Source organism: Cervus canadensis, chromosome X (genome assembly GCF_019320065.1).
Source record: "Cervus canadensis isolate Bull #8, Minnesota chromosome X, ASM1932006v1, whole genome shotgun sequence".
In the NCBI taxonomy this organism is placed as follows: domain Eukaryota; kingdom Metazoa; phylum Chordata; class Mammalia; order Artiodactyla; family Cervidae; genus Cervus; species Cervus canadensis.
In genome coordinates, this window is record NC_057419.1 from 63548107 (window position 1) to 63573868 (window position 25762).

Below are 25762 nucleotides of genomic sequence, written 5' to 3' on the forward strand. Positions count from 1 at the left end.
CAAGAAGGAGTGAAGTCTGGGGTCTTAAACTTTCTTTTTTGCCATTAGAGAAAAAAATCCATGTACAACTTCTATTGGAAGGAACTGTGGAACAAATTTGGAAATGTTACAATTCACAAGCAGAGCTGGAACTAGGTTGTGTAACACATTAACGATGGGAAAAGTCAATGCAAGTAGAATACCTAGGCAGAGCACTACAGATTGCAGATATTTGGTAATCCCTATATCTTTCTGAAAGGATACAAAAGCTTTTATGAAAGCCCTTTTTCTTTGCTATAAGAACCTCAATCCTCCAACAATTCATTCAGATTAAGTTAATTCTTCTTTTATGCCTAAAGCATCCAAGTAGGGCATTCCTATATTTCACCATGTAAATCCCTGTGATATTTATCTAATCAACAGCTGGATCTTTGGTGTTTAGGAGGAAAAAATAGGTCAGTGGGAAATCTTGAAACAATTGTGGAGAATAACATATTTGACTTATCTGACTGAAGGATACAAGTGATACTAATTTGGGGAAACAGGACTTCCTCTTGGCATTTCATCCTTCCTGTCTTCAGATTGGGCTCTACAAAGAGAACCTTAAGCTCTGCTCTATAATTTCAAGGCTTTTGGTTTTTTTCTATCTTCTTTTTTAAAAATTTTGGCTAGTGAAGCAGAGTCTCTGACTTTCAGGTTGCCTGAGTGTGTGTGCTAGTTTTACCTTTGAAAAATGCCACCCTGAAATCTGGAAAGACAGGTATAGGAGCCAAGATGTGCTCACCTTGTTGTTCAGCCACTAAGTTGTGTCTGACTCTTTGCAACCCCATGGATCTGCTTACATAATCATGGATTTTTTCCCCTCCAAGGACAACACTAAGTTCTCAGGGTAAAGAACAAAGAAATACGCCTTTTGGCTTAGGCAGAGGGAGGGGGAGAGTAACTGTTTGTAAATACCCCCATAACCTTCCCATAACAAAAGCCTACTTTCCAGGATAAGATACTTTGAAAGAGCATAATTCTGAAATTTTATCCTGGCTGGAAAAGGGAATCCCTCCCCAATCCATCCCCCATGGTTTTCCTGGCCTCACTTGGTGGGGGCGGGGGGTGGGAGCTTTAAGGAAATGAATTGGGAATGTTGCAGTCTAAGAAGTCCAAGTAGTAGAAAAAAGGCAAAAATGATATATCACTGAAGGAGGGACAGAAACCACTGTGATGGTCATAGCACTGAAACACAGGCCCTCTAAAAGACTGACAATCAGAAGGTTATGGAAAGCTTCCTGTCCTCCATACCCTACAAGGGACTCAACAAGGCTACAATATAGTGATACTGTGTACCAGCCCCTGTGTCCTTGTCTTTAAAGTAAAATGTTGACTCAGGGAATTAATGATTGGGAAAGGTGAAGATATAGAAACAACAAATGGCTCTTGGGCTGGGGAACTGGTAACAATTTAGACTATATATTTGCCATGTAGCAACATTACCAAACTCCCAATTCTCTGAAAGATATAGATAAAGGCCTAACACATTCTTAACTTGTTTTTAAAGGAAGCAGACCCCCCCCCCCCCAACTCCAGATGAAAACTGCTGACCCCAAGTACATAGAACCTAGACTGGTTGAAACCAGAGGACTGATGATACTTGAAACTTCACCTTGATGCCAGCTGATGGCAGAATTTTCCACGAGCTGATCACACCTTGCCCCTTGAACACTATAAAATTCCTTACTGCCCCCTCCAGGCTGAGACGCACAGTCTTGAGGGCATTAGCCTGCTGTGGCCCCCTTTGCCTGTCAATGCAATAAAATCTACTCCTTTCAACTTCATCCAAAACTGTCTCCCTGTTTCAATTTGGCACCAGTGAATGGAGGCCAAGTTTCAGCAAAAATAGTAACTCTGGGTAACAGCTGGAAAAGGAAACAGACTCGCTTTGGGGAACAGTGTACAGAGAAACCCCAAAGCCAGGATGGGGAACTAAAATAAGGACACGAGAGAAATTTGACGCTTCTAGCACCTATAGCCACCATGAACATTTAACACAACCCTCCTCTGAGCCAGATTAACATAAATCTTCACAATAACAGACTCTATACCACAATTTTATTACCCAAACATCTACCTTTCAACAACAACAAAAAAGGACAAAGCATACCAAAATGCAAAAAAAACCACAAACCCATAGTCTGAAAAAACAAAACAAACATCAGAACCATACTCAGATACAGCACAAGTATTAGATTTATCAATGAACTTAATATAACTCTGAGTAACATGCTAAGGTGTTTAATGGAAAAAGTAAAGAACATACAAGAACAGATCTTTAATATAAGCAGAAAGATAGAAACTCTAAGAAAAACAAATTCCACAAATCAAAACCACAGAAACAGAAATTAAAAATGCTGTCAACTACCTAATTAGGAGATTCCACATGTTTGAGGGAAAAAATTGAAGATGGGTCAATAGGAAGTTCTCAAAGTAAAATGCAAAGAAAATAAATATTTTTTTAAAAAAAGAATGTGTACACGTGTATAACTGAGTCTCTGTGCTATACGGCACAGATTGGCAAAACCCTGTAAATCTACTATATTTCAATTTATTTTTTAAAACTAAAGTAAAAAATTAAAAAAACAAAAAAGAATAACTAAGAACTGTGGGGCAATATAAGAAAGTAATATATGTGTAGAGTACCAGAAGGAGTAGAAAGAGAAAATGGAGCAGAAGAAATATTTGAAGTAATAATTACTAAGAACTTCTCAAAATGAATGACAGATAATGATGGATAAATTATAGATCTGGGAATCTCAGAGAGCACTAAGCAAGATAAATACAAGAAAAAAAGCTACACTTGGACATATCATATTCAATCTGCACATAAAAAAAGAATGAACTTGAAAAAAGTCAGGAAAATAAAGGACCTTATTTATAAAGGAATAAAGACAAGAATTACACTGGACTTCTTGTCAGAAAACATGTAAGCAAGAAGAGGGGTGTGAAATATTTAAAAGTGATGAAAATTGATGAATGTATCCTTCAAAAGTAAAGGAAAAATAAAACTTTCTCAGAGAGAAAAAATGTGGCAAATCATTGCCAGTAGGTAGACCTGCCCAGTCAATAATATTCAGAGAAGATCTTTATGTATAAGAAAAAGTATATCTGCTATATACCTGTATATTTATCAGAAGACTTGATTTTCATTGAAAAAAGCATCTGAGAAGAAATAAATGAAGATAAAATATCTTCCTTTTCTTAATTTAATTTCCTTTTCTTAACCTAAAATATACCTTTCTTTAAAGCATTAATAATAACAATGTATGGGGGAGGGGGAGGCTTCCCTGGTGGCAAACTGGATGAGAATCTGCCTGCCAATGCAGTCAACGCAGGTTCTATCCATGGTCTGGGAAGATCCCACATGCCGCGGAGCAACTAAGCCTGTGAGCCACAACTACTGAGCCTGTGCTCTAGAGCCTGCAAGCTACAAATACTGAAGCCTGCGTTCTAGAGTCTGTGCTCCAGGACAAGAGAAGCCACTGCATTGAGAAGCACCCACACCACAAGAAAGAGTAACCCCTGCTCACTGCGACTAGAGAAAGTCCGCACAAAAGCTGACCCAGTGCGGCCAAAAACTTAAAAAAAAATTTTTAATATTTAAAAAAAAATAAATGAATAACTACTTAAAAAAACAAATGAATAAATGACCACTTAAAAAAATGTATGGAGTGGCTATATCATATAGGTAAGTGAAACAAGGTCACATGCAAGGTGACAGAGAAAGCAGGCAGGATTTGAGAATATTCTGTTATAAGGTACCTGTGCTACATGTAAAACAATATAGTGTTATTGAAGGAGTCTTTGGGGCCTAGAAAAGAGAACAACAGTCTCAAAGGCCCCTTGCTGAATCATCTAACTTCGGAGAAAACAAAACAGAATTTTAGTTCCACTCTGATGCTCCAGGCCGGTTGCATCTGTCTGGGACTTATCAACCCCTGTCCAGAAACCTTCCACCCCTTACACCTGCCCAGAAGACTTATCACCCCCTGTCCGGGAACTTTGCACCCCCTCCACCTGCCCAGAAGACTTATCACCCCCTGCCCAACTACAAATGTCATCTCAACAAAAGAATACTCAAAATACCCCGCCTGATTAATGTTTCCCTTATCGCTTCCACAAACCTCCCTATAAGTATGAAGCCTCCCTGATCCCTTTCGGCGCTCAGCCTGGTCATTAGGCTGACTGTCGCCCCTCCTTGCCTGAATAAAGGTAACCTACTTCTGTTGAGGTCGTCTTTCCTTTTCTGCCTCGCCAGAACTATACCCTACAGTTATCTGAAGGTGAACTTAGACTAATTAAAAACATGTGTATTTTAAACCCTAGAGCAAGCACTGAAAAACTTTTAAAATAAATATAAATAATAGGCTGAGACAGGATATAAAATAGAACCAAATAAAATGCTCAGTTAAAATCAGAGAAGGCAGAAAATGATGAGGCAGAAAGAAACAAATAGGAAATATAACACATAGAAATCAGTTACATGGGTGGTAAATATTAATCTAGTTATATAAATAAACACTTTACATGTGAATGGTCTAACCATCGCAACTAAAATATAGAGATTGTCAGAGTGGATAGAAAAAACTAGACCAACTTCCTTTAGAAGGTAGTGCTTTAAGGGAAGAAATGAGTGTCTTGCTGCACAAGAGGAGAATTGTGGAAAAGGGATCAACAATAGAATCAGAACAAAAAGAGGACAGAAATGAAGATTCAGAGCCTATAACTTCTAAGCCTCTTCAACAAGTACACCTGATCTGAGAAGAAAACCTTGGGAAAGAACAAATACAGTGAATGGCAGCAAGTTACCTGTTATTTCCAGACCAAAATCTGTGCCCTCGTCACAGCCCAGTGACAACAGAGTGCAGACAGAGGGACTAGACCCTGACAGCCTGAAGCAGGACTTTTTTCTTTTTTTAGGTCACACCACACAGCATGTTTAACTTATATGCAGAGTACCTGCTTATTTAACTTACATGCAGAGTACATTATGCGAAATGCTGGGCTGGATGAACCACAAGCTGGAATCAAGATTGATGGGAGAAATATCAATAACCTCAGATATGTAGATGACACCACGCTTATAGCAGAAAGCGAAGAGGAACTGAAGAGCCTCCTGATGAAAATGAAAGAGGAGAGTGAAAAAGCTGGCTTAAAATTCAACATTCAAAAAACTAAGATCATGATATCTGGGCCCATCACTTCATGGCAAATAGATGGGGAAACAATGGAAACAGTGACAGACTTTATTTTCTCGGGCTCCAAAATCACTGCAGATGGTGACTGCAGTCATAAAATTTTTTTAAAGACACTTTCTCTTTGGAAGAAAAGCTGTAACCAACCTAGACAGCATATTAAAAAGCAGAGACATTATTTGCCAACAAATGTCCGTCTAGTCAAAGCTATGGTTTTTCCAATATTCATGTATGGATGCGAGAGTTGGACCATAAAGAAAGCTGAGCACAGAAGAATTGATGCTTTTGAACTGTGGTGTTGGAGAAGATTCTTGAGAGTCTCTTGGACTACAAGGAGATCCAACCAATCAATCCTAAAGGAAATCAGTCCTGAATATTCACTGGAAGGACTGATGCTGAAACTCCAATACTTTGGCCACTTGATGCGAAGAACTGACTCATTTGAAAAGACGCTGATGCTGGGAAAGGTTGAAGGCGGGAGGAGCAGGGGACAACAGAGGATGAGATGGCTGGATGGCATCACCGACTCGATGGACTTGAGTTTGGGAAAACTCTGGGAGTTGGTGATGGACAGGGAGGCCTGGCGTGCTGCAGTCCATGAGGTCACAAAGAGCTGGACTCGACTGTGTGACTGAACTGAACTGAATGCAGCATGTGGGATCTTAGCTCCCCAACCAAGGATTGAACCCATGGCCCCTACACTGGGAGCACAGAGGGACCACCAGGGAAGTCCAGGACATTGTAGATGAAATGAGAAAAGAATTAACTAAGCTAAAAGAAGAGCGTATTGATTCAAACAGGCAGGAACTGAACAAGTCAAATACCACATAGAGCAAAAAACTAAAGAGAGATAGGACTGTAATCTGGAGAAAGAAAAAAAAAAAAACACCTACAAAAAATACCTGTTAACATAACAAAACCCCTATATTTGTGAGCTATAAGAAGAAAATGGAGATAGTTGGGAGGAGGGAAAAACCAGCATAGTTTGAAAACCTTCTGACATTACTATTCCTTCAGACATTACTGTTACTTCGGACATTACTATTCTGGCGATAAGCTATTTCCCTCCCAGTTTGCTGCTTTTTTCTGATGTTCACAACAGGATAGAACAGAGTTGTATAGAAATTCCTGTATCACTTATGAATAAAAGACTAAACCTGTCAGGCAAGATACTGTGCACTGAAATATTTTCATGTCAAGAGAAAAAGCACACATTTTCCACTACCCATTGCAAAAATAAAGAAAAGATAGGTTGGAGAAGTCTTTTTCAGAGAATGCTGATGAGGAATTTAGTAAGTTATGCTTAATGTACTGTAAACATTTCTCTCAGGTTTATCTTCTGTCATATTTGATATTCCATAAATAATTGAGATCAGCCCTATGTAGTTTAAGATCATAAAATGTGTAGCAAATGGAATTATAAAAAAAAATACTACACCAACTATATATTGTCTAAAGGAAACTCAATTTAAATATTAAGACTCAAGGATATTAAATATAAAGAGACAGAGAAAGATATGATGCTAACATTAATCAAAAGAAAGCTGGAGTACTATATCAATGTCAAATAAAGCAAACTTCCAACAAGAAAAATCATCAGGGATAAAATGGAGCATTATATAATGATAAAGGAATCAGTTAATCAAGAACACACAGCAATCCTTAACATATACACAACTAACAATAAACTATCAAAATTCACACGGCAAAAATTGATAGAAATGAAAGGAGAAATAGATAAAGCCATCGCTATCCTTGGAAACCTCAACATTTCTCTGTCAGTAATTTATAGATAATTCAGGCAGAATATAATTAAGTATATTGATAACCTGAACCACATTATTAATCAACTTGATCTAGTTGTCAGTTACGGCACACTTCATCCCACAATAGCAGAATATACTTTCTCCTCAAGTTCTCATGGGATACTGACCATGATAGACCATTTTTTTCAGGTTATGAAACACACCTTAACAAATTTATAATGATAGAAATCATATAAAATCTGTTTCAGATCACAATAAAGTTATATTAGAAATAAATAGCAGAAAGATAGTTGGAAAAATCCCCAAATATTTGAAAGTTAAACAGTATACTTCTAAATAAATCATGAGTTAAAGAAATCTCAAGAAAATTTTAAAGTATTCAGTCAGTTCAGTTCAATTGCTCAGTCACATCTGACTGTTTGCGACCCCATGATCTGCAGCATGCCAGGCCTCCCTGTCCATCACCAACTCCCGGAGTTTACTCAAACTCATGTCCATCGAGTCGATGATGCCATCCAACCGTCTCATCCTCTGTTGTCCCAGCATCAGGGTCTTTTCCAATGAGTCAGTTCTTTGCATCAGGTGGCCAAAGTACTAGAGTTTCAGCTTCAGCATCAGTCCCTCCAATGAATCTTCAGGACTGATTTCCCTTAGGATGGACTGGTTTGATCTCCTTGCTGTCTAAGAGACTCTCAAGAGTATTTAAAGGATTATGAATTAAATAAAAATGAAAACACACCTTAGAAAAATCTGTGGGCTACAACTAAACAATGCACAGGGGAATTTATAATTTAAAATGCATACATAAGCACAGAAGAAAGACCTAAATTAATTACCTAGGCTTCCACCTTAGGAAACAAGAGAAAAAAAGAACAAATTAAAATTTAAAAAAATTTTTTATTTTATTTTAGGGTATAGTTAATTAACATTTTCTGTTAGTTTCAGGTGTAAAGTAAATTAAACTTAAAGCAAGGAGAAGAATTGAGTAATAAAATTTAGGACAGAAATCAGCAAAATTCAAAAAAGGAAAACAATAGAGAAAAAAATATCAATGAAACAGAAGACTGATTCTTTTTTAAAAATCAATAAAATTGATAAGAAAATGGACAAATCTCAATTGAGGGACATTATAAAAATACTTGACAAGGTACTCCTCAAAACTGTCAAGTTTGTCAAAAATAAGCAAAGTCTGAGAAACTATCACAGCCAATGAAGACCCTGAGGAGACATGATCTAACACTGCTCTCCTGGAGGGGACCCAGGAGTTTATCAAAGAACATTAGATAAAAACTAGGGAAATCTGGAAAACGTATGGACTATGGAAAATAATGTATTAATACTGGCTCTTTAATTGTGACAAACATAGCCTACTAATGGAAGATATTAACAATAGAGGAAGTGGATGTAGTATATGTATATGGAAAATCTCTACACTATCATCACAACTTTTCTGTAGATCTAAAGCTTTCACACACAAAAATATTACAGAAATAAAAGACTAAAACAGTAGTTATTATTCCAAGTCCACTCGTTACATTTATAGAAAATGCTTCTATTTCAACTTTTTGACTTAACATATATCATGTGCATTGACAATTATGCTTACTATACCATTAAAATACCCCACATTAGTGTAATTCAGAATTTTACCCAGTTTAGAATACTTTTGCTTTAAGATGAGACAAAGTATAGATGCAAATACTGCATGAAATAAAGATGGAATCTTCAAAATTCCAGATGACATTAGTTCTACATTCTCAACCACTAATCTCTAAAAAGCCCAAATATACAGTAAACAGAGGAACAGAAAACATTTTATATTAGTGATATAGTACATGAGAGTTGACAAAAAGGATAAAATGAAGACATAAGAAGTTGATTCTGGGACTTCCCTGGCCATCCAGTGATTAGAATTCTGCCTTGTAATGCAGGGGATGTGGGTTTGATACTTGGTCAGGAACTAAGATCCCACATGCCATGGGTACCAAAACTACTGAATCCACATCCTGAAATGAAGGATCCCGCAACTAAGTTGCAGCTAAGACCCAACACAGCCAAATAAATAAAATGCTTTCTTTAAAAACTTGATTCTGTCTTACTGATAGCCCAGCCTCAAAAAAAGGTATGCAAGTAAACAAAATACATCCAAAGAGCTCTAAAATGATTCCAAGGCAAGATGGACTAGGTGATGAAACTGCTTCACAGAATAATCTCTCAAAGAGCAAATAGAAAACCTGTCCTTGGACTTTGTGCTTGAGACTTTAAGCTTTTGCCTAAGCGTCACAGTACGCTGGCTGGCATTTAATCACTGTGATTGACAGGGCTTCATGTAGCTGACTTCATAGATCAAGAACAGGAAATACAGAGGTTAAGTCTATAAAAGACAGAGAGGTAGAGTATAGAAATAGTTAACCTTTTAATTTTATTGTTTCTCTTTTCTCATGGCCCAAGGAAAGTCTACTAATTCCCATGAGCAATACTTAGAATACCAATTATATATCTCAATATTCATGCCACCTCAAGACAATATTTTCAGACAAAAATGCATTAGAGTTTTAATTACAGGCTTAGTCATTTTAGTCTTCTTAATAAAGAAAAATGCTAAATCTATATAAAGGTCTTGTACAGTCTGGAAATATAGACAAATATATAAAATGTCATCAAGAACATTGTCAATCTGCAAAATAGTAATAAAATTATCTGAATTTCCTGACTTTAGGGCCACTCTGAAGATTGATATTGTATATGCTTCAAGATGCATTACTAATTGAGGAAGAGTTGAAATATAATATGTACCTTATTGCTACATTTTTGTAAGTCATGAGCACATTTCCATTCATTCAGAATAAACTCATAATAAGGTTATATGGTGGTGGGGATGAGGGAGGGGATTCTCAAGGGAGCATTTTGTTATGACTGCATATTTGGAATTCTTACAGTGAGAAAATAGTCATAGAGCACTTCAGTGTTTTCAACAGATCAGAACAAATCACTCGCAAAACACTCCACTCCCCACTCTGAAGCCCCAAGTCATTTTGAGTACAAGGATGGAAACAGCGGATGTCACTGTGATTCCTCCTTGTGGCACAAACTGTGTGATCCTTGACAAATCACCTCCACCCCCCCCACCAACCCTGTGCTCCAGGCTCTACATCCAGAGAATGACAATTTGTAAGGTTCTTTCCTACTTTACTATTTCAATTATTTATCCAATGATTAGAGGTCAAATAAGAACATATATCCACCTAGTGGGCCTACGCTGGTTCTTATAACTGTTCATTTCATTATTAAATGAAGTGGCACAATGTTTCCAAGGGATATGGCCAAAATTACCTTAAAAAAATGTGTCTACATGAGTCTCCACCCTGTAAATCTTTTGGTACAGAAGATTCCCAAGTGTTTAAGTCTGTCTGGAGAAGAGATCTCTGTTGGGAAGGGGTGTGTGGGTTCTCTAACAGTCCAGCAGCTCCTCTAGACACACACATACCTTGTGCTGCAGCCTCCCCAACTAAAATCTAGCCTGGGACTCAGATTTCAATCTCTATGAGAGTTGCAGTTTGACAGATGTGCACAGATTGATAACTCCCTTAATTAGTAAGAAATATTAATCAAGGGTCAGTTAATTAATCAAAAGGACTGTGGCCGAGAGAAGGATCCTGAATGAGTGCTAAACGTGGCCGCTCACCCCAGAAGAGAGAGGGCTTCACGGAGCCAAGTCCCAACTGTTAGCCCTGGGAAGCTCCCAGTAGGGGTGGCCAGATGGTACCACCCCTGACCTTCTCCTAGGGGGGGTTTATCCAGGCTAGTGCGTTGGTCTGAAGGGTGTGGTCTCAGGCACGCGGAGGGAGGATTCCCAATTCCTGTAGGGCTGTTACTGCTGCTGCTACTAAGTCGCTTCAGTTGTATCCGACCCTGTGCGACCCCACAGACAGCAGCCCACCAGGCTCCTCTGGCCTTGGGATTCTCCAGGCAAGAATACTGGAGTGGGTTGCCATTTCCTTCTCCAATGCATGAGAGTGAAAAGTGAAAGTGAAGTCGCTCAGTTGTGTCCGACTCCTAGACCCCATGGACTGCAGCCCACCAGGCTCCTCCATCCATGGGATTTTCTAGGCAAGAGTACTGGAGTGGGGTGCCATTGCCTTCTCCATCCTGTAGGCCAGGTGAGGACATTAAGTGAGAATAGACACGTGGGGGTGGGGTCTCACGTAGCCCCGCTCATTCTGTCTGCTCAGGGATACGCCACATGTGCGTGGCCGGAAGTCACGCCCCCTAACTTCCTCTCTGGAAGTGAGAGAGGTGCGACACCATCTGAGGATAGAGGTCAAAAATCAAGAGAGACAAATTACGGTTCTGCAAAGAGTCCAGGTAAAGATTCTGAACAGGGACTGAGGAGCTGTCCACCCAGAGAGGAAGGGCCCCCCACAAAGCCCTGCCCCTACCTCCAGCCTGGAGAGCTCTGGAATAACTGTCCGAATGAGGCACCCACTCATTTGTTCTGGGGGTGGGTGTGGGGAGGGTGGTCTCAGCGAAAAGCGGACTTTGCTCTAGGGCGGAGTCCTAGGCCTGCAAGGGGTGTAGGTGAGAACATGTGATTAAGAACTGAGGGTATCACCCATCTCAGAAAAGAGAAACAGCCACACCCTGGCTGTCAGCGTTGAAAAGTCCTACGGAGGGAGATAGAAGTGGTGCCCCGAGTCCTCTTTGGGAGCCTCAAGCTTGTAGAAACCTGCCCATAGGTCAGCAGAGGGAAGATTCCCGGGCTCTGTAGGTGTCCCGGTGAGACTCTTCATTGAGAAATTATGGGACCACTCATCCAAAAATGGCCAGGATCCATATGAGCACAGTCCCTGCTCTCACCCCTAGGAAACCCCAGAATACCTTTTAGACTGAGGTGCCCTTTGACTTTCACTCTTAGTGATATAGGGAGGTGAGGCGTGTCCCAAGGGAGCCTGACCTCAGGAAAACAGAGGGGAAGTGACTGAGGGCCTTCTAGAGATCAAGGTGAGGGCCCTCAGTGAGAACTGAGGGAACTACCCACCCCAGAATAGACGGCGTCCTCCCCCCGACCCCCACCCCGGTTGTTACACCTGGGCAGCTGTCAATAAATCTATTACACTCAGGCATCCTCAGACTTCCTACTCAGGGTTCTCAGGAAATTAACTGCCCTACTCTGAGGAGGGGGGATGGGTGGCCTTAGTTCAGGAGGAGGAAATGTTCCAATCAATGCATTGAGTCAAGGTGAAGACCCTTAATGAAGGCTGAGCGGATAACACACCTTTGAACACAAGGGACCCCACATGCCTCAACCTTGCCCTGCTTTTAGTCTTGAGTGGGCCAGCTGAATCCTGAGGAATCTTTCCATTCCTCCTTCAGGTTATTATGGAACAGGTGGTGTAGGACAGAAGTCCTGTGAGGCCCCTAGAACACTGTCCTTGGGGAAGACCCATGGAGGTAGCCTCCATGAGAACTGTGATGGCAAAGTTTACCAGCTGAGACCAGTCACACCCCTCCCCTTTCCCTCAAACTGTGGGCCCTCTTAGCCTACTCTCTTGATGACACTCCTGTCATCTGCCACCTATGACTGATAATAAGGAGAGTCAATGCCTCCTACATGAGCAATACTTTTAGGCCCACAGGGAGACCCAGGGCCTGGCAGGTGCACGGGTAACACAAGCTGAGAATGAGGCTTCCTCTTTCTCCTCCTCTTCTCTGCTCCCCCGCCCCATGGAGGACGTTTCTATTTCTGGGACACTCAGTTCTCCCCAATGTCCTCAGAGTGCCTCCTTCTCTTTCACTGTCACCACAGGCACCTCATTAAACAGATCAACTGAGGGTTCCAGCAGCCAAGAAGAGATGGAAAAATCAGATAGGGGTTCCAGTAGCCAAGAAGAGATGGAACAATCAAGCACTTTGCAATCCCTGCCAGACCTTGAGAACTTGCACATAGACCTTCTAGATGAAAAGGTGGAAATGCTAATCAGTTTCCTGCTGCAAAAGTATCAAATGAGAGAGCCGGTCACAAAGGCAGACATGATTGGTAATGTTGTCAAAGAGTACAAGGATGACTTCGTTGAGATTCTCAGGAGTGCCTCTGAGCGCATGGAGCTGGTCTTTGGCCTTGATGTGAAGGAAGTGGATCCCATCAGTCATAGCTATACCCTTGCTAACAAGCTGGATCTCACCTACAACGGAATGCTGAGTGATCAACAGGGCATGCCCAAGACTGGCCTCCTGATAATTATCTTGGGAGTGATCTTCATGGAGGGGAACTGCGCCACTGAGGAGGAAGTCTGGAAAGTGCTGAATATGATGGATATATATTCTGGGAGGAAGCATTTCATCTTTGGGGAACCTGGGAGGCTCATCACCAGTGATTTGGTGAAGGAAAAGTATCTGGAGTACCAGCAGGTGCCCACTAGTGATCCCCCTCGCTATGAATTCCTGTGGGGTCCAAGAGCCCATGCTGAAGTCAACAAGATGAAATTGCTGGAGTTTTTGGCTAAGATCCATGGAACCAACCCCAAGAGCTTCCCGTCTCAGTATCAGGAGGCTTTGAGAGATGAAGAAGAGCGAGCCCGAGCCAGAATTGAAGCTACGGCCGGCACAAGTGCCATGGCCAGTGCAAGTTCTGATTTCTCCCACCCTTACTGAAGACTGAGGCAGACTCTGCACTTTGTTCTTAAAAAGGGATGTCAATGTTTGAAACAGTGGAAAGCTGGAGTGGGATTAGGGGGAAAAAGTGTATAACATCTGTGTATTCTTATATTTCACTGTGTTGGAAATTTACCTCTTTTTGGCATTTTTCCATTTTTTTTTCTTTTAACAAGAGGATTTATTAGCATAAGAATGTAAGTTTATGAATGACATTGTTTACACATCTGTTACTGTTCCTCAGATTTAAGAGTAAGAGATTTGTTGTTCTGTAATAAATGGAAACCAGGAATTTCCTTGAAAATTTCTAAGAATGCAGCAGTAAGATAGTTGGAGTCAATAAATAGCAATAAAAAGTAAAAAATGGTCAGTTCCTGGCTTGTTTTTTCCCTGTTAATGTGTTCTACAAAAAAATTAAATACATATATTTGGATTTGCTTAGCTCATTCAAGGTGTAGAAGGAACATTAACTCCAAACATTAATTGGGCAGCTACTCTTCAGAAGGCACCACACTAGTCCTGAGGACATTAGGATAAGTAAGACCCAATCCCCATCCATAGTATTTTAGCATATAGGAGCAGCAGTTACATAAAGATGATGGTGGCTATCCTCTAAGACCTAAAGGACAAGGAAAAATGAGTGAGAAGATGGAGGATCCATATGACAGAAATCAAGTTTAAATGCCCTGAGATGAGGCATACTGGGGCCTTGAGAAACCATAAGTCTTTAAGTGGAAGGTTCAGTGAAGCTGAGTGGTGGGCAAGGTGAGGCATGGAAGTGGTGAGCAGGAGCCAGACCCTCCAGTGTATCTGAGTCTGAAGCTAATAACCTGAAAGTTATTGCATTGAACATAGTATTATGGTAAGCCAAAGAAATCTGTATTTTGGGCAGGAATGGAACTTGTTCTGTGCTCTTGTCGCAGCGCACCTGAACACAGTACACAAACTAGTTGTTTTATGTACGCTGTCGTCAAGGAGTTTCTGAGAAACAGAGTGATACTCCTTTAAAGTGCCACCAGCTACTGGGCTGGCGCTGTTTTTGCTGCTTTTACAGAGCCAGAACCGACTCCATTCCAAGGACATTTTAATGAGATTATCTTGAGTGTAATTTATCAACCTCTGTGTGAGATCTTTTGCCTTTTCATACTGTTTATGGGGTTCAAGACTCTGACGCTGGGAAAGATTGAAGGCAGGAGGAGAAGGGGACAACAGAGGATGAAATGGTTGGATGGTATCACTGACTCAATGGACATGAGTTAGAGCAAACTCCAGGAAGATACTAAAGGACAGGGAAGCCTGGCATGCTGCAGTCCATGGGATCGCAGAGTTGGACACGACTGACTAAGTGAACAACAGAAATGTGAGACCTAGATTTCTGGTAGGGGCAAAATAAATGAAAATAAGAGTGGTTTGGGAAGAAGGGCAGCTGAGTGGGAATAGAAGGAGTGCTCCTCTCCACAATTCTAGGGACCTTGAGGTGCATTCAGTTTAACAAAACTCCAAAACAGAAATAATATATGCTCTAAAGGAGAAAACTAATTTAGGTTTTCTTGCTAATAACCACTTTTAACTGACTTGGTATACCATGTCCTAGAGTATTGCATTTTCTCTAACATCTTCTCAATAAATAAATCCCAATAAAGAGGGTGTTGGGGTCTGAGGTCAAGATAATAGTAGTAACTGTTAATCATTAAAGACCCAATGTAGTAAAGATGGTACATTAGTTGTTTTACATTCAGCACATGGATTTCAACAGTCCTACAACACAGGGCTTATCAGTCCCATTTCACAGATGAAGAAACTAAGGCTCACAGAGCTTGGTAATATGCCCAAGTTCGTATGGCAGAGTTGTATGTGGCAGAATTGGGACAAGACCCCTGACTGGAGAGTGTCTGTTGCCCACCTGAGGCCCACACCTCCCAGCTGTAGACCTTTCGTTTCTTAATTCCTCTGGACACTGAGTCCTGCTCCCAGTGGAATAGACAGCCCAGAATCATCTGCCCTCCTCCTGATGAAATATTCCAACTCCCTGTAGTCATCTCTTGACGGATCCTCATCATGGGATCCCTCTGAGAGCAACAGTCTTTACTCTGTAGAGTTCGCATTGGACAGTGAATTTTAGAAATGTGATAGTCCTCCATCGGCATCTTTATCACACTCAAGGCATTTCCCAAATACACTGGTTAGTAGAATATGACTGGGCACAGAACCTACTGGTTTCCAGCATGTAACTCTGAAGTTAGAAAGGGGTTTCTGAAATCAGCCTTATGACTCAGATGGTAAAGAATCTGCCTGCAAAGCAGGAGACCCAAATTTAATCCCTGGCTCATGAAGATCCCCTGGAGAAGGGAGTGACTCCAGTATTCTTACCTGGAGAATTCCATAGATAGAGGAGCCTGGCAGGATACACGACTGAACAACAAATACTTGATATCTGAATTAGGATTTTACTAGTGTCTTCTTTGAAACTGGACATATGTATCTATATGGGAGAATACTTATGTGGTCAAAATCAAATCCTCTTCCACAAACAGTAGATAAGGAAACATCATGGAAATCACTGTAGAAGCAACATCTAGAGAAGCTGAATTCCTACAAATTCTGCAGTACTTCTAGAAGGTGGAAAATGGTTCCTTGGAAGTCATGCTAGCTTTGATTTTAAAAGAAAGAAAAATAATTCACCATCCTTCTACTGCCTTTTATCTGTGAACACAGCTCAGAAGAAAATGCTAGTTTTCAGGGTGTCTAATGGCACCTGTACATTTTCATTTCACAGATGAAAATATTCCATTATTTTCAGTCAGGTGACATGTAGGAGGGGCTCCCAAGTTAACATATTGAACATGCACCAAAAAGAAAGGAGAAAATGCTCAGACTACTCAGATGATAGAGGTTCTTTCAAAGAGCAATGTAGAGAGGTACTACTGAGTAAAGAAGGGTGAGTGCCGGGGTCCAGCCCCAGCAGGATCCAGGGGACCCCTCAGGATGAACGGCGTCGGCGAATGAGAGGCAGTGAGACAAAGCTCGGGGCTGAGTCTGAAGTTTATTTTTGCACGGCCCCTTTATACCCTTAATAGCATCTTTGGGGGAAGTGCATGTTGCTTACACACAGGGCATCTCAAAACATTACAGCAACTTGACCTTCAACAGAAACAGGATGTCACCCACATACTTTTTCGTTCACAAGAGTCTTTCTTATCATTTGGCCTTCAGGCCTGCTAATATTTTATGGCTTGCACCTGGTGTGACTTAAGCAACTTCAGTAGCCAACCCTGTTTTTCTTATAATTAGTTTATTTTCTTTCTAATAAGCGTCATCTCTATGGGAACTAGATAGGATTACATTTTTACAGAACAGAAATGCGAAGGACTGCAAAAACAGCAGATATGGCACAAAACAGGCTCTTAGTCTAAAAGTTAACCACCTGCAAGAAGTCGCCAGCTAATCTCTATCTGAACTATTTTCTATTAGGCACATTTGTGGCTGTCATATTTGTGGAGCTTTTCTCACCCCGTGAAGGGGCCTATGCTTAATAGTTTCTTTTGTTAGCGTACTGTGCTTAGGATGTTTAGAACAATCAAGAGCATTTTGTGCAATGAGATCACACATTTATCAAACAAGCCAGAATGCCAGCAAAATGTTTGAATGGAAGCATTTCCTTCATCTCTGGTCCCTTCATAGGGTACCAGCGTCCAGAAGATTTATTAATTAGGGTTTTAAGTTGGTCCTCATACAGTGAAAGAGGAGCAGGAGAGCTCTCGACAGGCAACACAAGAATCTGCAGCAGGGCAAACAAGAACAACAGCAGAAAAAGGGGGGAGGATACAGGGTGGGGTAGAGGCCGAGGCCAACCTGAAGGGTCCCTTATCCTAGACGGCCTTGCCTGTCAGGTTTTTTCCTCATGACCTCGTCATGGATGGGATCCCGGACGGCCTTGCCTGCCCGGTATTTTCTTCATGACCTCGTCACAGGCGGGACCCCCCATAACGGCTCCCGACAGGTGAGCCTTTCCTACTGATATTTTTCAGGCTCCTTTTGAAAATGAAATGGCATCCTGTACTGGAAAGTACCTATCACATCTTAGGTTCTTGAAAAAGCTGGTTAATTGCAAGATGAATTTGCACTTCTCAGAAACTTCTCCAAGAAACAAGAAGGGTTGCTGTCGTAACGAATTATATAATAGTTGCTCTGTATTGAACACAGATTATCTAACAGTTTGTGGGAGAGACTGCAAATGTTCACCCATATCCTGGCTTCCTCTACTTCCTACATTCCTGGAAAAACTACACTGCAAAGTACATGCAAAGCTAGAAAGGATTGTGTGAGTAGCCCTTGCCACTGAAATAGAAGCTAAAGTAATGATATTTGTCAGTTCCAGGCTAAGACACATGAGAACCAGTTTGACACTTGCATGCTTTTTTGTCTATTTGGCAGCAAACATGGAGAACCTGTCTTGAGATGGTGAACGTACAAGAGTTGGAAGCCTGGAACTCTACTTCAATTGACAGCAGGGAGTCCCTGCCAACCCCATCCACTTTATGTGCGGTGTAAATGCTTCTTGTATTAAGCCATTCATGTTTCAGATTAAGAGAATTTTATCTCACTGAATCACAGCTACTAGTTCTGCTATTGTCTGTTAGTCGCTCAATCGTGTTTGACCCTTTTCGACCCCATGGACTGTAGCCCTCCAGGCTCCTCTCTCCATGAGATTTTTCAGGCAAGAATACTGGAGTGGATAGTCATTCCCTTCTCCAGAGGATCTTCCTGACCCTGGGATCGAACCTGGGTCTCCTGCATTGCAGATAGATTGCTTACCATCTGAACCACCAGGGTAGCACAGTTCTGTTGTCAGACTTATTTAAATATTCCAATTACTAAGGTAACACTACAAAGAGCTTTCTTGCAAAGAAAAAACATTCTAACAAGACAAATAAATCACAATTCCACTCTTTAGAATATTTCTCAAAAAATCAGCCCTTCTCCAGAGTTAACCACTATGAACAATCTGATGTGCTAAAGCTGATTCTAGGCTTTTTCACATATAAATGTATTTAATAAATATACATGGTGATTTTTTTAATACATGGGTAGTGATGTATATATTCTTCTCCCACTTGCCTCTGTCAATTAATAAATGATCAACTAATAAAATGAAGGACCCTTCCATAGCAGGACATATGTATCTACTTCACTTTTGTAACTTCTGCCTAGACTTGCCATGAATGTGTGCCCTAACTTAACCATTATTCCACTGATAGACACATAGTTGCTTCCCACTTTATGCTATGACCAATAGAACTGAAATAAGCATTTTGGAACATGAATTCTTTGGAAAATATGCACTTTTTTAAAGAAATAGCTGTGTGTCACCATATTCAAGTAGAAAGTGTTATTATATTTTCAATTTTTATAAATATTGCTAAAATTTCATTCTAAAAATGCCATACCAATTCATGTTCGCACCAATTATCTATGTGAATGCATTCTCACAGACGTTATGTTGTGCCATTTGTCATAGTTATTTTAATTTATATATCCTGTTTCCTAATTAGGTTGAGCAGAAATTTAACATAGCCCGGCCAAAGTCCCTATGTATTCAATCAAGCGCTTAATGTAGGTGTTACAGTGACACTACTGATGATAGTTAAATTTATGGTTTCAATTGTATGTGCCAGCTTGGCTGGGCCATGGTGTTCAGATACATGGTCAAACCTTATTCTGAATGTTTCTATGAGTGTATGCTTTAGAGTAACATGTAAATTGATGGATTTTGAGCAAAGCATACTGCCATCCACAATGTGTATGGCTCGCATCCAATTAGCTTGAAAAAAACAAACAAAAAAAAATGACTTCCCCTGTGCAAGAGGGAAATCTGCCAGCAGACAGTTTTTGGACTGGAACTGACATATCAGCTCTTTCCTTGGTATTGGTACACCTTGAATATTTAAACTTCCTACCTTTCATAATCACAAGAACCAGTTCTTAAAAGTCTCTTTTTCTTCTTTCCATTCCCTTCCCTTCCCCTCTCTTCTCTGTCTCTGGTCTTTCCATCCATCTATCTATAATCTCCCAGTGGTTCTGCTTTTCTGGAGAACTCATCAATTATAACTTTATAGATGTAATTTAAACCCCTAGTTAGTTGACTTAAAGAGAAATTATCCTGGATAATCTGAGTGGGCCTGATTCAGTCAGTTGAAAGACCATAAAAGCAGGGTTGCAGGGATCCATGACTGATTAAACTTTTGAAATCAATCAGGGTAAACCTACTATATTAACCAACTAAAGAAGAAAAATCACATAATCCTAACAATTGATAAAGGAAAAGCATTTGAAAAAATTCAACACCCATCATGATAAAAACTGTCAGAAAAAAACAGGATTAAACTTCTTCAAGTCGATAGCTTCTACCAAAAATAAATAAATAAATAAATAATCTACAGCTAACATTATACTAAACAGTGAAAGAATGCTTTTGCCCTAACACTGAGAACAAGGTAGGGATGTCTGCTCTCAATATTCTTGTTCAACATAATGCTGGAAATACTACCCAATGAATAAGGAAAGAAAGGGCAATAAAAGGCTGACAGACCAGAAAGAAGAAATAAAACCATCGCTGTTGGCCGATGACATGATTTTCTACATACAAAATCCCAGGGAATCTACCAAAAAAAAGTAAAATACTTCCTTGGGCCGAGAAGTGTGTTCAGCAAAGTCACAAGACAGAAGGTAAACATATATAAAACAACTGCATTTGTGGATACCACTATTACAAATTTAATGCTATTTGCAATCACTTAGAAAATGAGAAAAAACATCAGATACTTAGATGTACCTTTACAAAAACATGTACAGGACTTGAATGGTTATAACTCATGAGGCTAAAATTCTGAAAGAAATCAAGGAAGATCTAAATAAATGGAGAGACATAAAATACCCAAGAAATAGAAGACTCAACATAGTAAAGACGACAACTCTTCACCAACTGATATACCTATTGTAATTCCTATAAAAATCCAACCAAGTTTATTGTAAAAGTTACACAGCAAGATAAAGGAACTAGAGTAGCTAAAACAATTTGGATAAAGAAGAATAACATGGGAGGAATCTGTTAATCAGAATTTAAGACATTATATAGCCACAGTAATCAAGGATGTGTGGTATTGGCAGAAGGATAGACAAACAGATCAACAGAAGAGAATAGAGAACCAAGAAATAAACTGACCTAAGGAAATGCCCAACTTATTTTTCTCAACTGCAAAAGCACTTCAATGTAGGAAATACAGCCTTTCCAACAAACAGTGCTGGAGCATGTGGACATTCATAGGCAAAAAAAAAAAAGAAAAAAAAAGTAACCTTGACTTAAGCCTAACATTATACACATAAACACATTTTATAACATAAAATTAACTCAAAATACATCACGGACTTAAATTTGAAACTTAAAATGATACAACATTTAGGGGAAAATAAAAGAAGAAGCATTTTGGATATAGGGTTAGACTGACAGTGTTGACCTATAAAGCACAATCATAGAAGTAAAAATTCATAAATTGGCTCACACCAAAAATAAAATATTCTGTCCTGTAAAAGGCTCTTTTGAGAAGATGAAAACACAATCTATATACTATAAGAAAATATTTGCAAACTATATTATCCGAAAAAGAACTAACATCTTGACTACATAACAACTCTCCAAATGCAACAAGAGAGAAACAATGCAATAAGAAAATGGGCCAAAGGCATTAGCAGACATTTTACTGAAGAGGACGTGCAGATGTCAAGTAAGATGCCAAGGAGATGCAGATCTTTGAAAAGATGTTCAAAGTCAGTAGCCATCAGAGAAAGGCAAATTCCAACCACAATGAGCTATCACTACACAACTATTGGAATGACTAAAATAGAGTGACCAAATGCTGGTGAGGATGCGGAAAAACTGGATCACTCATATGTTGGTAGTGGGGAAGTAAACGGTATGGCTGCTTTCAGAAAGAATTTGGCAGTTTATTATAAAACTAAATATACTAATACAAATAACATACAACCTCACAATTATACTCTTGAGCACTTATTCCTGGGAAATGGAAATGTATTTTCACACAAAAATCATGTATAATTATTTATAGGAGATTTAGTCATGATAACCAAAGACCAGAAAAACCCCACGTGTCCTTCAATGGATGAAAGTTTAAACCAACTATGGTATATCCTTTCTACTGAACACTACTAAGCAATACATGGGCTTCCTTGGTGGCTCAGACAGTAAAGAATTCATTTGCAATGCAGGAGACCTGGGTTCGATCCCTGGGTTGGGAAGATCCCCTGGGGGAGAGCACGGCAACCATCTCCAGTATTCTTGCTTGGAGAATTCCCATGGACAGACGAGCCTGTCGAGCTGCAGTCCATGGGGTCACAAAGAGTCAGACACGACTGAGCGCAAGCAATAAATAGGAATGAACTATTGATACATGCAACAACCCAAATGAATATCCAAAGAATTATGCTGAGTATGATTCCATTTATATTAATTTTTCAAATGATAAAGTTACAGAGATGGAAAGCATATTAATGGTGGTCGGACATTAGGAAAGGAATGTGGGTGGCAGGGGGTTGGTTGCAGATATAAAAAGAACAACATGAGGCATCTTGGTGGTGATGATAAAGTTCTGCTCCTTGACTGTATCGGTGTCAATATCCTGGTGTGTTATTATGGGTTTGTAAGACGCTTCTCTCCAGGGGAACTGGGTAAAGGGTATATGGCATCACTCTATTATTTCTACTTCTCTGGTTAAATACCAACTTCTGCCTTGAAGAAACACTTCATCAACAAAGCAAAAGGAAATAAGAAGGAGCTGAGAACTGCTGGGAGGAAAGCCTCTCATCTTACACTCACCCTTATGTTCCCTGCCGGAACATAAGCTAATTATAGTCTGATAGAGAATGGCAGTGGCATGGAACAGGAGGCCAGTGTTAGCTTAACTCGAGCTGTCTGTGTGAGGATGGGGAGGAGGAGGCAGAGTTGAGAGTTTGAGGTAGTCAGTGAATGTTGAAACAGTGTGGGGAGGGGCTACCTATAATGAGAATTTTGCCTGACTAAATTGAAGCTATTCCTCCTAACTGACACTGGAGAATAGAGACTAGAGGAAATTGGAAATAGAGGAGGAGGGAGAGTTGGTGGCAATTTGAGTGAGAAGCAGAGATGAGGAAGGGTGTGATGGCTGAGGTCAGTGTGGGCCACTTAAGGTTCTGCGGCCTGTCCAGGTAGAGATGTGCAGCAGAAAATGTGGGCCTGGCTATCTGGGGAGGGGCCCAGGCTGCAGATTCATTTTGGCTGCATTTAGTAGAGGTCATTTAAGGCCACAAATTTAGATAAAATCAAGTGTTGTGAACATAGTAGCTCACATGCTATAGTATGTCATCCTCTCTTCCAAAAACACAGTTGGAAACCCAAACTACATAGCTTATTAAACATCAAAAGCTTAAGAAATCCAGGAAGAACTTCAAAGAGGAAAGTACCCAGAAATCCACCAATCAGAGAAACTTTTCCTATGTTTCCTTAAGCTTACTTTTCTAAGCATATATCCATGCCTTTGTATATACCTGTGTATTTGTGCCTTATATATAAAGTTAAATGAGGAGGGCATGGCAACCCACCCCAGTATTCTTGCCTGGAGAATCCCATGGACAGAGGAGCCTGGCGGGCTACAGTCCATGGGATCGCAGAGTTGGACACAACTTAAGTGACTTAGCAACAGCAGCATATAGAGTTAAATACCCCAATTGCTCAATTTCACTTCTTCTATCTTGGGTCCCCTTTAAGACTTTACTCTTGATAACCCTTGTCCAAGTCTGACCTTGCCCACCAGTCCCCAGACACCTACTTATCTGCTGTCATGACTGTTTCAGTCTGCTAGTAGCTCTCCAGTAACTCAAGTTTCTCTCCACATACAGAACAGGGTGTTGAAGTCAGCTTTGAGCACAGGTCTCTGAAGGTTGACACTCCATGATGAATGTTCAATCTAACTGCCAGACAGTGGACATGAGCATTTTTGACATGAGACCACTTATTCTGGCTGAAGCTTTCTCCAGAAATCCAATTCATGCACATAAGGAAGGCTGAGCAGTCTGGGTCAAGTGGGGCTGCAAGCCAGCAGCCCTTTCTTCCCCTTGGGACTGTGGACCCTAATGCCCACAGAAATCTCGTGTGCCCCCTGAACACTACTGTAGAAGCTTGGTGCTAGAAGACCCTGCCTTAGTCGTGGACTTCATCTTGGGCTGTCAGCTATTCTGAATACACAGGACATATCCTCAATGTGATTACGTCTTGTATTCTACATTGACTTTGTCAGGACACCCTAAATGTCCTATATTCTATTTTTTCCAATAAGCTACAAAAATTCAGCAGTTAGAGATGTTTTTCAACCACAGTCATTGGTGATTAAATCACTTTAGGCAACACTAGCTGAAAAGCATACCTCCAGTTTGGCTGAGTGAAGAGCAAAAGGGGTAGTGGGAGGTATTTAGAATTAAAGAAAGGAAGTTTCCCCCCTCATCCTTCCTCCCGGGGGAAGGGATAAAGTTAGGGAGTTTGGGATGACATATACACACTGCTATATTTAAAATGGATAACCAACGAGGACCTACTATACAGCACAGGGAACTCTGCTCAATGTTATGTGGCAGCCTGGATGGGAAGGGAGTTTGGAGGAGAATGGATACACGTATATGTATGCCTTAGTCCCTTTGCTACTCACCTGAAACTATCACAGCATTGTTTGTTAATCGACTATACCCCAATACAAAATAAAAAGTTTAAAAAAAAAGAAAGAAAGGAAATTTTCACAAAAGAAAAAACCTGTGTTTTGGCGACAGTCCCAAGTTGTGAACAGGCAACCACCATTCATTAGAATCAGCCCATAAATACAGCCTCTCTCTAGTAATCGGTTTATGAAAGACAGCAAATCAATGACAAAGCTAGGCTTCGGAAAACCAGCCAATCACCCTTCTAATCAGTGGGTCTTTAGCAGCCTTACTCTAGTGACAACAAAGTCACCCCTGAAAGTCTGTCTGTCCTTCAACACTTTCACTTCTGCATGATCACCCATCCTTGAATCCCTAAGCTAACCAAAACCTTACATAGGATGGACCCTGGCTTTGTTCTGGAAGACTGAGCCTCTTAAGGACACTTTTCCCTTTAGGCAAACAGGAAGTTCAACTTTTTGCATTAAATACCAAGTTCAGTCCATTTATACTTCTTATGTTCACAACCCTGTCAACCATTCAACCCTTGTTTACTTTTGAGTGACAGGCACATCAACTAAGTTTGCCTTGAGATTTTCAAATTCAGCCTTTACAAATCTTGCACTGTTTGCATTAATTTGTTTTTGTGTGTTTGAACCTTGAAATGCACAGACACAAGTGTAAAAGTTGTGATGAGTTTTATGAACAAAGCACCTTTATTAAATGAGAAACAAGTCCTTTCAAAGATACCCTTGACCATTCAATATAGAAAATGGAAAGTCGGTTACAGACCAACAAATACTACAGCTCAGCATGAGAGCTGTATGATTCTTTAAACAGTGTCAAAGAGTAAAACAAAGAATACTTTTACTGATTAAGAGAAATTCACATGAAGAAGAATAGTCACAGTGGAAGTTGGATGACTTTCTACAATATATATGAAAGGTATCAATCTTTCAGCTCAAATGACTGAATGTACTACCACCAGGAATATTTCCTGATTTCAAAATTGCAACAAGTTTTGAATGCCAGGGTGAAATCATAAAAAATGTAAGAGCTCCATTTACTATTACAAAGATGATCAACGATCAAAATGGTAAGTCTAAATCATCCACGCTAAAATATCTAAACCTTTTTACAGCATGGCTGCAGATGCATGTGACGACAATGCAGGAAATGTTTTTCCCTGGCTTGTGCGATAGTTTTCTTTTGAAAAAGGCTTGCTATTCTGAGTTCAATTCTTCCAGATGTAATTTCGGAAACAGATGATTTTTACAGACACTATTTTTGAGTTTGTAGTGAATGAGAAAAATGTACTGTTTTTGTAGAGATAATATGAATTTTGGTGGATACTTACTTGTGCTCATGCTCATGCTCAGTTGCTAAGAT

General features: G+C 40.2%; 1 protein-coding gene across 1 annotated transcript; it reads left to right on the forward strand.

Moving 5' to 3' along the window:
- The first annotated feature begins 12709 nt into the window (after positions 1-12709).
- Positions 12710-13664, forward strand: LOC122435587 (melanoma-associated antigen 10-like). The gene has a single exon (XM_043459761.1). It carries the CDS (start codon positions 12710-12712, stop codon positions 13634-13636), a length of 927 nt encoding a protein of 308 aa, XP_043315696.1. The 3' UTR covers positions 13637-13664.
- Positions 13665-25762: the final 12098 nt, after the last annotated feature.

What these genes read in the sequence shown, in the direction of transcription:
- LOC122435587 (XM_043459761.1), top strand. Translation starts at nt 12,710, where the DNA reads ATGGAGGACGTTTCTATTTCTGGGACACTCAGTTCTCCCCAATGTCCT.